Below are 14,284 nucleotides of genomic sequence, written 5' to 3'. Positions count from 1 at the left end.
AGTGTCAGTTCTCCTGCCACACCTCCAGATGTCGCTGCAGCAGCCGCGTCATCCCTACATTTTACCTTTGGGGGTCACCACAACTTGGCAAATGTTACCAAGGGGTCCCGGCCCTAGAAAGGTTGAGAACCACTGCCTTGGAGGAACTCATTTTGATAATGCTAGGTGCTTGGCAGTCATTATCCCAGCATGCAGCTAAGGACTTTACTCTGACTGATAGAGTTCATAAGGATTCAGGGTCAGTGGTCAGCATAACAGTCTGGTATCTAGCATTTTCAAAAGGAATTCAGCAATGGCAACACCATATTTCTCATATATAAATAACAAAAATCTCATATTACCTTTACCATGTTAATGTAATTTTAGAAGTTATATTCAAGCTTTTCAACTCATTAAAATAATACATGATGATGACATAAAGGTCCATGTACAGGTGCTACCTACTAAAGTGGGGACAGCGGTCCCTGTCTGTGAATTGCTGCGCTGGGAGGAGGAGTCCGGTGACGTCGATGTCCGTGACGGCTAACTAAGGGAAGGGGGAAGGAGTCCTGTGACGTCACCAGACTCCTCCCCCCTTCCCTTCGTTAGCCGGCAGAGCCACTTGGGCTGGTGAGTACTTGTTCTGCACGAGCGCCAGCAAAGGCATTGGCCTACACACATACAGCACAGCAATGAAGTAATAAAATGAACTAGGATCACACTAATCCAGCACGTTATTATTCTGAGTTGCCCCACTCAAGCGGCGACCATATTGAGTGGGGCACGTGAGATTAATAATGTGCTGGATTAGTGTGATCCTAGTTCATTTTATTACTTCATTGCTGTGCTGTATGTGTATAGGCCAATGTAGTTGGATCTTTATGTGCGTTATAATTAATCGAAATTAATCGATTAACATTTTTTTTGAATAATCGAACACAAAAATGTTAAGCATTACCAGCCCTAGAGATATTTGTTAATTATCCACATAAAAGAGATCTGCATTTTACACTCTTTAAATCTCCCCGAATAAATAACTGTTGAGATCTTAGAAGCACCGGAAGTGAATTGTTTCTAATAAGCTGGCTGACTCACACTTGCATTTTGAGAAGGAGCAGCAAAGCGCAAACCAATGTAGCACTGAAAAGCATGAACCATAAGCTGTACTGCATGTAAATCAGAAATCGTGTCTGCCACGTTGTACATACAGGAGGGAGATCTCCTTCTGATGTACTCAAGTTGGACAGAAAGATAAAAGAACAATATTCCAATTGAAATCAAAGCCAAAACTTACTTGGGAGGAAAGGAGGCCTCAATACTACCTTTTCTTTCTGTAAAACCAAAAAGGGTTTCTTGCAGGATAAAACTGTCAGCTTAAATACACTTCTTGCGGAGGTAAGAGCCACAAGCTTGCCTAGTAAGGACGTGTGAGACCCTTTTACAGACAGTACATCTGCAGCAGATGGCACACAGGCCGCTACAGCTGCAGAAAAGTGAGCCAAAGATTGCAAAGGTGAACTACACTTATAGCCTGCGTTCAATCAGCAATCAAAGTTACAAGTTGGCCCATAAAATCAAGAATAGCTGCAGATAACTCTTCTCTGGATAAAGGTGCCCATACACCTGCCGATTATCGTACGATAATCGTGGGTGATCCTGCGATCGTACGATAATCGGCAGGTGTATGGGCAGCGTGCGACCGCTTCTACTGTAAGGTTGCACGACTTTCGTCTTCCAAACACGCTGGAAAACATACCTAAAATCGTACGATTTTCGGCGGGTTGGTGGCGTGCTCGGAAGACGAATGCCGCACGGGCCGGTGTGCACAAGCGCACACTGCCCGCTCAGCATTGCAATCATCGGAAGCCCTCCCCTCAGCGGGGAGGGCTTGCGATGATTGCAAGTACGATCTGCCTGTCCAAGAGGGCAGATCGTACAAAAATTTTAATCACTTTACAACCATCGCACAACGAAAGTCGTGTGATGGTTGTAAGGTGTATGGGCAGTTTAAGGCAGAGGACAGTGCAACACTTGACAGGGCTATAGAACACTACAAGGACCAAAGCAGGGGACAGCAGTGTTCTATCAAAGTTTGTGACTAGGTTGGAATGTGTGATCGGTCACGTGGTCACACATTTTAACGTAATCCCGCCCAGTTTTTCAGCGGTGGAATATGTGACCGGCAAAAGGTGAAAAGTGCTTTCTCAGCTGCACCAGGGCAGATCAGCATCGTAGATCGCATGTGCAGGAGAACTGATCTGCCCTGGAACAGCTGATTGGTCCTGAAATGTCACTTCTGACTTTGTGGAATGTGAGATTGCACTCACAAAGTCACATTTCAGCTGTTCCAGGGCAGATTGGTTCCCTTGCACATAGGATCTGCAATGCCGATCTGCCCTGGAACAACTGACAAAGCGCTGGAAATTTTCACCTTTTGCCGGTCACATATTCCATCGCCGAAAACTGGGCGGGGTTACGTTAAAATGTGTGACCGGTCACACATTATAACGTAGTCACAAACTTTGATAGAACAGCAGTCTAGGCAATCTGTGTTAAGTCCCAGAATTGTTAGCGGATTGTGAGAGGGAGCGATCCAATGCTGTGGGACTGCTCTCCTTGTATTTGGGATCTGACATGTTGTACTACTTAACAGGAATAACGCAATAGAACACACCCAGGTAAAACCATGGTTTATTCACAACCAGCTGCTTAAGCAGGAGATGTTTATTGGCGGGAGCTGATCAGGTCATTAAAAGCCACAGCAAGGACTAACCAAGGTGTTAATCGTGTGTCTCTTGCAGTTAGGAGCAATGGCTGGAAGAAGCTACCTTACCCCGATGGAAATAAAGCTGGAACAGAGTGATGAGTGCGCGCACTCGAAATTTGGTAAAATTGCTACATAAAAAACAATAGAAGTTGATTTGTTTACATGCCGAAGTAATTATGTAAAATTAGGATTTTTTTTTTTTCCTTTAGCGAGCAGCAAACGGTGTTCTTGACCTCCAAACAACAATTCAACCCATTTCTACAGATAAGATTACTGCAGAAAAAAAGCCATTCAAGTCTGTAAGCCCCCACACTTGAAAGTATCAAACAAATCAGAAGATTGTATAAAAAACAAAATCCAAGAAATGGTTTAATTGAATGCTCTAGTTATTTTAATTAAGACAGGATTCTTAATTAAATGCTTTAAGCTACAGTCTAGAAATTTCTTTAGAAAAGACTGCGGATGACTAATGATTACAGGAGGAACTATAGAGAAAAAGAGAAATTAAGGCTCTTCCTGATAAAATGAAGCAGTAATATTGTGAGCGATACATGGGCCATCATATCATATTTGTGATCCTTTTAAAGAGGATTATTAAAGTTTTCTTTAAATCTGACTGTGATCTGCTTACAGTAGCATTAAAGTGTATGTGACAAAACAAAAATCATAAGCAGTACATTTCTGCAATACATGCGCACTAGGGATGCACCAATACTGGTATTTCAGTATCGAGTACAAGTACTGATATTTTCTTTTTTCCCCCGGTACTTGCCGATAACGAATACCGATACCGGAAGTCCCATTAAGGAAGCCAGGCAGCATGTGATCACTCGTCACCTGGCTTCCTGATTAGCAGAGAAGCTGTCCCCATGCTTCTCGTCATTAGGTGACGAGAAAGCAAGCATAGAGCCGGCTTTCTGGCCAATAAGGAAGCCAGGCTTCGTGTAATCACACGGCGCCCGGCTTCCTGATTGGCTGGGAGATTGGCTCCATGCTCCCTCGTCACAAGGTGTTATTACACAGCGCCCGGCTTCCTGACCAATCAGGAAGCAGGGCAGCGAGTCATTACACGAGTCATTACACGCTGCCCGGCTTCCTGATACCGGAAGTATCGGGCTAGGCATCTGACCATTTGGGCGAGTACGAGTATTAACCCGAATACATGGCATCGGCACCAATACTAGTATCGGTGCATCCCTAATGCGCACATCTCCATTCTATTCCTCAAAAATCCTGCAAGTACAGAAAAAATAAAAATACCTATTACTCGGTCAGAAATCCACTCAGCTCTTAAAGAGGAACCACACCTCTGCATACTTTTCTTCCCGCCGCCCCTCTCCTGTGTTGCCATTTTTGAAGTACTTGGACATGTGCAGTTATGTGCACAGATGCAGATGGTTTCTGGTATCTGGGACTCTCCGGAGACCTGCAGCATCTGTGCACATGTGCGCAAATCTCCCACGTGTGCGCAGGTCTCTGCCAGATCCCAGGGGGCATTGTGGCATCCCTTTGAAATTCTCGCCTACGTGAGGAATCAGGAAGCTCTGCAGTGCAAAACAGAAAAGGTACCTTTTATATTATAAGAAAACGTTTTCTAAATCTGAGGAGAGAGGAACCGGATGATGAAATACTTTTTTAAATGGACTGACGTGGGCTGATAACACAAAACATTTTTATTAAAGTAGTGGTTTAATCCCTCCCAGTGTCTTTTGTTAAACTACTCAAATTGCTCCCACTCTCAGATCTCTACAACATAAAGGCTAAATACTATATATAGTCCTAGACAAGAACTGGAAGGGCTAAAAAGCCTCATTAAAAGGAAAAGTATAGGGAGAGTAAAATGTACTATTCCCAATACTTAGGCTCTATAGATTGAGAACTGAGCAATCACAAACCGCTGATTTCTCAGATCATAGTCTTCTCCCTGCAGAAAGCGATGACTGCCATTCACCACTGCATGCTGGGAATTCCTCCCTTCTCTATTGATCCAGCACTGACTGGAGGGACAGGCAAGGGAGGGGGCAGGCACTGCTGGCTCTGACTCTAGAGAGGCATAGCCAGCTGTCAATCAGGCAGGGGGGTGGATTCGACAATATTGTCAGGAACCTTCCACGTCTGCAACACGACTCTGCACTATCAACATATAGAAGGAAATAGCCCACTATATGTGGAGTTCGGGTCACAGGAATACATTAATAAATGTACTCCTGTGACCCAAAAGAGAACTAAAGCAAATTAAAGTTTGGCTTTAGTTCTCTTTTAAGATAACAGAGGAAGTTTGCAGGGTATACAGACAGATTTAAATTCCTGACAAGGTCAACAGGTTTTCTTTTTCCACTAATCAGATATAACAAAGGACTTCCAATGACAAGACCAACTAAATTCAATTAAAAGAAATTCATGGTTAGGGTTTACATATAAAAACTGCAATATAGAGGCTAGTAACATGGACGTTCTTCTGAAAATGCTACCTCTTGCCTCAATTCACCCAATTCAAACAAGTAGCTAATGCAGTAAGAGGAAATTCAAAACTCCTGCATATTTCATTTGGGTCAATGACTACAAGTACTGAATCTATGTGATCGGTCTAATAGCCAAGCAGTCAGCGTTTTCAAAAGGAGAGTTTGTTAATGGCAGTCTATTAACATTATCAGCACCGGTTCCATTTCAAGCAAAGCTGGGCAATTCACACTGAGCCTGATATAAGACTGAGTGAGCATGGGTTACCTTAAATGAAAGCTGAACCTGTGTTCAAAATATTAGCTGCTATATGAAAAGGAAAATTGTATACATTAACACACGGTGAGGAGTGTTTACCTAAGCTAATCTTCACTAGAACAAAAAAAAAATACTTGAAACATAATAATTCTCACTTAATCAAAAATGTGGCTCTTTGGCTAAATGCCCAGGGCCTATGTTTTCATTCAAGCAAAGTTGTAGTTCACAGGGACATCCTAATGCTTAAAACTGCCAGGCAACTGGTTGTTCTGGGAACAGCAGTTCCTGACCCAGCAAACGTGAAAACCAGCACTTCTATCCACTAAACTATTCCTGCTCTATGAGACACTGAGTGCAGAAAAAAAAGGGAAAGCACATGAGCGAGAGCAAGGAGGAAATTAAAAAGGGATGCTGCATAGAATAGAAAAATAGAATGCACATTGAAGTAACCCTGAAGGATAAGCACACTTGTGTAACAGCCACACAGCAAGCCCTTGTAAGATCTCATATATTGGCATTGTTGGGAATACTCAGCATGTTGTTGCATGGCTTGCGCCCAAGGCCACCACATTCTGCACTTCATTTTGTACAAAGTGTGAGCAGAGAGCCTAGCACATTAGCTGGTTTTAGGACTAGACCTGCTGAGAATACCCACAGAGAATAACAACAATCCTTTAGTACAAGTGCAAAGAGGAAGGGGTTTGCCACTGTTCTATAGGGCAGTTCCTCTTCATCACCTGGGTGCATGCACTGGGCTATCTGCTCAGATCCTAGGCAGGATGAGGTACAGTCTGATGTGGGCAGGCTGTACAGTCATCAGCTGATACTGTAATTACCAACACCAAGTTGTGTTGGTTGCTATGGCCATGGAGAAGGGATCTGAAGAGGGTATTACAAAATGCTGGAAGCAAACAATGTCCCGCAAAAATATTTAAAGCTGCTCAAAGAGAATCAAAGCAAAAGCAGTAACTAAATAAAACAGGTCTGCTCATTGTCTCATGATTAAAAAGTGGTAAACTACTAATGCCATGCAAATATCTCCTTAATGGTAAGAAGCCAATCTAATGCTTTTACTCTGCGTGTCCCATTAGGGAGATTCCCATTCACTGGCTGTCCTGGAGGCACCACAGAAGTTAGAGGTAATCTCTACAAAGTGTCAGAAAATCCACTGGGAAAAAACTGGAATAGATGTTCCTAACTGTAAAAATTCCCCTCACTTCCTGTTGCTGTGACAACTATAAAAATCTGGATTGTCCATAGGTTTATATTCTGACCTTTGTGACAAAGGCCTGCAGGACAAACAGAGATGGTGAATTTCCCCTCAGCAAGTACACCTGGCAGAGGTTTTGTCCGTACCATACCTATCCAAAGCCGAAATGAAAGCAAACTTTACACTGTAACCTAAACTCTATATAATTGTTCTGGAAAGGACTGCGACCTCTTGTCATACGATTCTTTGCTTGAAGAAACAGCGAAAAAAACGGGAGGAAAAGAAAAAAATTCCCAGAGAAATTTTTTTAGCTCCTTACTCCTGACGCTAGGCAAAAAACTGGAGACTTGTCAGCAAGTGAGGGGTTGGGCCACCAGCAGGGGCCGCCCCTAGGCTGTCTTGTCTTTTTAGTTATGTGCCTAGCGTCCTACTCCTGCAGGTGGCGATATACCCTACCATTCAGGATCTACGATCTGTTGCCCTGTGTCCTTCAATGAACGGGAGAGAAATGGTGTAATTTGTGCTTGGAACACTTGCATGTTTACAGGATCAGTTACAGGGTCATTAGGAAATGAAGAGTTATACCAAGCAGAGCAGTCAGCTGTCAAAGATGAATGTCAGGATTAAATTTAGAGTTACTCAGGTAGGCTGCATCCTTGGGGAATATAATAAAAAAATGTCAGGACAGGAATACAAGAGCTGCATTTGCTGACTTGTATTTGACAGTACAACCACCAGGGTCATAATCCATGTCTGTCTTTTACTGTTTGGTGAGTCACCGATCCAGAACAAGCACCGGCATATCAGGTGCTCTGGCGTTTCACATGCCACATGCTTGATTTGGATCAGAGTCTTAGAGAATAAGGAAGACAACCTGTACATAAAAACACAAACAATAACAGATTCCACACCCTGACAGGTTCTCTTTAAGTTCAAACTTGGAATGGTTGGCAAGAGATGTCTTTAAATGCTATGTCTGCTACTTACTTGTAAAGGTCAGGCTGGGGTTGTTCACATTCAATGGTGGCTGTAAGACCATCAACAGCTTCAGCTGTACACATAGTGGATGTCTCCCGGACAGCACAATAGGTCTAAAGTGAAACACATACGTAGGTAATATATGGTTTTAGAGTGAAGATATGTCAGATATTTTCAGATATAAATCATACCGATTCTAATGGCCAATTCAAGAAACCTTTTAACTTTTAGATCTATTTTTAGAACCTCATTACCAACAGTCCCATCATTCATAGAAACACTGCTAAAATCTAACACTTGGCTTTCATGCTATTTATAGTGCAGTCGGGAGATCCAAATTATTTCTGTTGCCAAGATCTTTTTTCCAGTGTATCATCATTATTCAGAATACTGCCAGTGAGTTTTAAACAGTCCTGATCTGCAGAAAGACAAGGCAACCAGCAACATCACAAATTTGCTCCAGCAAAGTTGTTTCTGAACTTGTTAACATTATATTGGCATAACTTAAAAAGTATGAATGTTAAGAGAATGTGGCACCGAATGAAAATGGTCATCAGCCAAAGAGTTACCATGAAAATGTTCATGATGATGTCACAGAGCTAAAATAAATGCACGTGAAAGCTTCAGCTTACAAAAAGATATTTGGAAAAGGACAGTGAAAGTTTTATCTTTGACCATTAGATATATTACATCCAAGCACCTAGAGAATCCAACAGGACCTTATAGAGCCATTAAAGTCAAAAGGATTTTAAGCTATTTTAAATGTCCCAACTTCCTGTTTTAAAGTGACTCCTTTGTCAAGCAAAATGCTATGCAGTCATCCTTGTGTGTGCTAGTAAGCCGTGTGTGTCTCCACAAACACACAGACATGGCAAGGCAAGCCACTTCCATCCCCCATGGCCCCTTTCCTCCTCCAAGCTAGTAGATGACCAGTTGCTGGAGTCTGCTCTGAGTTTTGTGATCTTGTACTGAACAGTAGGTTCAGACAAGCTGAGCTAAGAGACTTGAAAGCAGCTCTTCAGAAACATGATGATTGTACGTATTTGGGCAAAATGGTAAAGCAATGCTTTGCAATATACATTTGTTTAATCTGGATTCATCATTGAAAAAAAGTTTGAGAATTTAATACTACTTGAACCCATGTACTGGTTAAAGAGACACTAAACCTTAAAAATGCATTCAAGTACCTTATTTATTAACAATACTGCACCATATTTGTTTATCACTCACCTGTAGATCCTCAAATCATCTCTGAATCGGTGCTAATACTGTCCTTGGTTCTGGAGGGTGGCTACTTTTGTTCCCCATGATCCCTGTGTGTGTTGTAAAGTGAACACCGCTCTAAGCTCACTCCCATGATGTACTATAATCTCATGTTTATTAATCTATGCTTGTATTTGAAGTTATAGTCTATCACAGGAGCGAGCTTGGAGCGGTAGCTACTTTACAACACACACAATGAATATGGGGAACAAAAGAAGCCTATCGAGAGGTGAGCGAACGCCGGTATGCGTTCGCTCACCTCCCGATCTACTGAGCCGACCTGTGACAGTCTCATTGTCACAGGTCGGCACTCACCTCATAGTTCTCCTTTAACTCCTGAGTTTAGTGGCACTTTAAACTTGTTTTGAAGAATAACTAATTTAAAAATATATTTGCAAGATTATTCACAGAAAGGTGAAGAGTTTGGAGAAGGCAGGAGAAGGGAACAATCTAGGACAACATAGCTGATGGAAAGTGAGCTGAATTGGATAATTTTTCCAGTTCAGCTATGTTGTCCTAGATTGTTCTCTTCCCCTGCCTTCTCCAAACTCTTCACCCTTTTGTGAATAACCATGTTGATCTTTGAATATATATACAGGGATGACAAGCAACTTTGTAATATAAACTCCAACTTCTGCAAGCTCATGCTGCTCCTTATATTGTAGAGAGCTGACTGCACACGGGGTGAATACAAAGAGGGGAAAAAAAAGAAAAAGCAACCAATGTGTTCAATAGCCTGGGCCTGCAATCACAACTATCAAGAACAGGAAAATAAATGGCTGAGTATTTAAATAGTTCATTTGCAAAGCAGCTTGGCATCCTTCAAATACTTTAATAAATACTTATAATAATTTTTGTAAGCATTACAGATGCAATAAATCAGGTTTTCTTGGTAGAATCCAAGATTGAATTACACACTGCACATATATACAGAACATTAAGCATTTTATGTGTAACTTATGGAACGTTTGTTATCTGTGGGGCTATGAAGTTTACAGAGTGAGAGCACTAAATAACACGGATATGATTCATAAAAAAATAACACAAGCGGTCATCACTGAGGTTTCCATTGAGTTCCTGCCAGGCATTTGGTATTTTTTTTAAAGGGTGACAGTTGTTGATGGAGTTACTCTATCCAACACTTTAATTGCTATATATAAATATATTTGAATTGTATAGATAAAATGACTAAAGGGGATATTTTGGAGTTAGGATTAAAGAAAGCTTGGAGGAGGACAGAAATAAATGTAACACAATTCCACATCTGGGCTACAGGTGCTCAAAGCCACATCATGTCTGAAAGCCGTCAATGGTACAAGATATGATATATAAGGTAAAGGATATCACATAGGGCAGATAGCACAGAACGGTTTATTTATAAACCATTCGCCCTGTGAACTTGTTTTTAAATCTGCAAAAATGAATGTTCTTAATATTTATTTTCCAAAACACAAGCACAAAAAGAGCGCCTTCTCTGGTGCAATATTCATTTATTAAGTGTAAAATAAATAAATAGACAACCATACTCACAAAAGATGGCCAATAAGGAGCCCCAATACAAGGAAAGTTCGGTAGCATTGCGACTCTTTTTGCTTGTACATGGTTTGACTATGTGTAGGTTACTGTTCCACTTGGGGAGTCTTGCCGTCTTACAGTGACGTGTGTGTACGTTTGTATGTGTGTACGTGTGTAATAGGATTCCATCAGTAAACAAGGAAATGTCAAAATTCTTCATATGTGATTTATAAATAATTGCATTCCAGCCTCAATGGAGACGATTATGCAAAACCATTACTGGAATTAAAACCAACAGAAAAATTAAAAGGAAAAAGAACCTTAACTAGGTGGATATATATATTTTGACCCCACAGGACCACCTTTTAACTAGCTATAAAAGACAAGCTCCCTCCCCCAGTACCTGTTCTCTTTTTTTCCTCACTCCAGGTCACAGTTCTTGGATCCTCCCTGCCATCTCCCAGCCGGTTTCAGCCTCTCCCGAGCCTGGAAGACCCCTCCACTGGCTGTAAATCTCCTTGGGAGCGGGTGTCCGTCAGGCAGGTATGTGGGGAGCTCTGATCTCAGGGTTTTCCTATTTTTCTTCCGCCGCGAGGCAGTGGCGAGCGTGATCCCTTCTGCGCAGGCGTCTGGGTCCCGAGATCTGCGCAAGCGCGTGTATCGCTATGGGGACGGCGGGGCGCTGGTGGCCGCGCAGGCGCAGTCGGGCCGTACTCGGCCGGCCAATAAGCCGCTCCTATCAGCGGGTAGCACGGGGGATTTAAAGCTCGGCGGGACACACTGTATCCTGCCTGGTTCAGCTGCTTCTTGGATCCTCGTGCTGCCGCTGTGTGGGGCGTCCTGTTACTACCTGTTGGTGAGTCTCTCTCTCTTGGTGTTTGGATGCAGGGGTAGTTTACCTGGGTCACTGTTCTTATTTTCCTGTCTCTCTCTTCAGCATTCTGCAGTATCATGAGCTCCTCTCGTCCTCTCTCTGACGCACTGCAAGCTGAAAGGTAGGGAGGCAGTATTGGCGAAGATCTAAAGATTAAAAGAGTGGCATAATGGATATATTATAATATTTCTTTGCCTTTCAGGAGTAAGAGCCATGGGCATAAGAGATCTAGAAAACGCACGATTAGGAGGCGCTCCTTCACTTCGGATTCCTGCCATGAGCGCTCTCCACAGCACCATAAACATAGATCACATGCAGATCCTGCGTCCCTTCCATCCAGAGGACAGGATTTCCCACCAGGTTCCTGCTGGTCATGTTCCTCACCAGCCCTGCAAAGGAAGATGCTGTGTCAGGCATGCCTTAAAGAGGTAGCCAAGGACAAGGACTCGGACTCATTGGAGATTAGATCCTATATTCATCAGGCTGTGAAGGACAGTCTGCAGGATTTACTTCCTGCGGTGGCATCTACCTCTCGGGACACGGCAGCACGACCTAGGGGATCTAGGCCAGTGAATGTGTCAGATGAGGGGGAAGTATTCTCGGACGCTTCCTCCATCCATGAGGGGCAGGAATTCCTTTCCTTTGATTTTAGTCTAGTTAAGCCCTTCATCACAGCTATTAAAGAGGCCATCGAATGGGAGGGCGTGGAACCAACAAAGGAGGTTCCAAAGTATTTCCCAAGCCTAAGACGGGAAGGCCCTACCTTCCCGGTAATGCCACCACCAGTGGTTGATGCAGCATTGCAACCACTGGCGCGCCACATTTCCCTTCCACTGGACAACTCAGTGGCCTTCAAGGATGTGATGGACCGCCGCATAGATGCAGATTTAAAGAAAATATATTCCTCGGCGGGGTGGGCATTGCGCCCCGCTTTGGCACTGACCTCTCTTTCGAAGGCCTTGAAGGTTTGGGTGTCCAATGTGGACATCGCACCTAAATCGGGATTCGAAAGCACTCGGATAGTCCCCGCCCTAGAGGAGCTGAATCTATCTGCGGATTTCCTGGCTGAGTCTTCAATAGACCTGGTCCACCTTTCTTCGAAGTTGATGGGGCATTCGGTCACGGCAAAAAGAGCATTGTGGCTACGGCATTGGACGGCGGACGCAGCCTCCAAGGAGGCGTTGTGCTCTATTCCGTATTTGTCGGCATACATTCCCTTCCCTGGTGGCCTGTTGTTTGGCTTGTCATTGAACAGGTACTGGGGGAGGGAGCTTGTCTTTTATAGCTAGTTAAAAGGTGGTCCTGTGGGGTCAGGGGGGAGGAGCTGACCCGTAGGTATGCCGACATGAGTATAAGCCAGGAAAAGAAAATTACGGTAAGTATGATAATAATTTTCCCTAATATGTGTATGTATATATGGACCATAATCCTGTAGAGAACATAACAAAACACCTTGACTGCTTGCCAGAGAGGTAATCAACAACAGAGAATGCACGAACAAATATTATGGAATGATTTACAATAACATTCAAAATAGAGTTACAATATCACATTGAAATAAAAAATATGGAAAAAAAGGTGTACTGGAGAAACAATCAATTGACCTTCATGTCTACTTTTCTATTTCCCCGCTCCTAAAATAATACGAGGAAGATGCAAAAATAGTTTGGCTTTGGATTGTTATAGAAGATGTACTATAGAAAAATAAGATTCTACTGAAATAATACCTTGAAGTTGGACTCTCCATCAAGACTGGCTGTGGTAGCACTACAGGTGCCATCACTGAAGCTGGAAGACAGCAGGATGAGGTCACAAGGGAAAGTTTCATCGTCTTTCACTTCTACGATGTCCCCAACCTTTTAAAAAAAAGAGAATATTTAAACTTTACATTACAGAAGATCAAAGCTTGATGTACAAGAACACTGGTCATTAAAAGTGTATGTAACTTCTATAAATCACTCCGAACTGATGTACAGAGATTTCTCTAATGAAGTTTGTGAGAACTAGGAGAGTGTAGTAAGTGACTGACCACAACAGTGGCAACCCAAATCTGATGCATCACTACAGGATGGACTAACCCTTTAAAGATTAAAGCTGAAGATATTATACAAATTGCAGCTCCGTATTTATTATTATGACCATAATGAGCTCATCAGTCTGCTGCTTCTCCTTTCACTGTGCAGTCACATGCTGAGAAAGTGACAAGACCTGTACGCGTTACTGAACTGCAGACAGGGCTGTGCTGTGTGGCAGAGCTGTGTAAATCTCATGACTTAATGAGCAGAAATAAAACGACAGATGGAACCGCTACTATATATGCATTTCAACACAGTTGAAGATTTAACTATCTCCAACAGCAGTGGGAGTTATTGAAGGCAAGGCAATTCGGACAATATACTTTCATTGCAATGCAATTTCATTATGTAATAGTTTACCTATGAATCTGGAATAATCAGAAAACTGTATCTATAGCTTGTCCTTACTGATGTAAAAGGGTACTTCAACATCAACAAGGACAGCTATAAAATGGTAAAACCAAAAATGCTAATTCAAGTGGGCTTAAACTTCCACCAGTTTTATTTTGTCCTTGGTAGGTTGGAATCTTAGGGATCCCTGGGATCAAATGTGGTTGCTAAGATTCCAACCTACCATTGATTCTCAATTCACCTGCTTCAGAAGGAAAGCAGCAAAGCTCCTACTGCTTTCCTTGACATGACAAAGGAACATTCCTTGCAATTCACATGGTAAAAAGACATGCTTAGCTGGAGTCCCAAACACATACAAGAGGCTAGAGATTAAAGCTGTCCATACACTACTCAAATTTTCTCCAAGTGTTGCTGACCTGGCCAAAACTCAACCAACGTGTGGCTCCCATCAACTCCCCCCTTCGTTTGAAGGCAGTTGATTTTTCGCTCGGCCGAATAATGACTGCAGCCACTGTCAGAATACAATATGCCATTGGGGGGGGGGGGGGGGGGGG

At 42.8% G+C, this 14,284-nt stretch overlaps 1 protein-coding gene across 2 annotated transcripts in view; it reads right to left on the bottom strand.

Annotated features, from left to right (window-relative positions):
- ATP11C (ATPase phospholipid transporting 11C) overlaps positions 1–14,284 on the bottom strand; it is a 134,500-nt gene that overhangs the window by 55,989 nt on the left and 64,227 nt on the right. For both annotated transcript variants that reach the window (XM_018564154.1, XM_018564153.1), the window contains exons 6-7: positions 13,032–13,160; positions 7,662–7,765 (exon numbers count right to left, since the gene is read on the bottom strand). In XM_018564154.1, the coding sequence (XP_018419656.1) occupies positions 7,662–7,765; positions 13,032–13,160 (233 nt within the window). The remainder of the gene's footprint in view (positions 1–7,661; positions 7,766–13,031; positions 13,161–14,284) is intronic.

This window comes from Nanorana parkeri, unplaced genomic scaffold (assembly GCF_000935625.1).
Source record: "Nanorana parkeri isolate BGI_ZX_2015 unplaced genomic scaffold, ASM93562v1 scaffold730, whole genome shotgun sequence".
In the NCBI taxonomy this organism is placed as follows: domain Eukaryota; kingdom Metazoa; phylum Chordata; class Amphibia; order Anura; family Dicroglossidae; genus Nanorana; species Nanorana parkeri.
The sequence above is the reverse complement of the archived record's forward strand: the minus strand, read 5'-3'. Positions and strand labels throughout refer to the sequence as shown.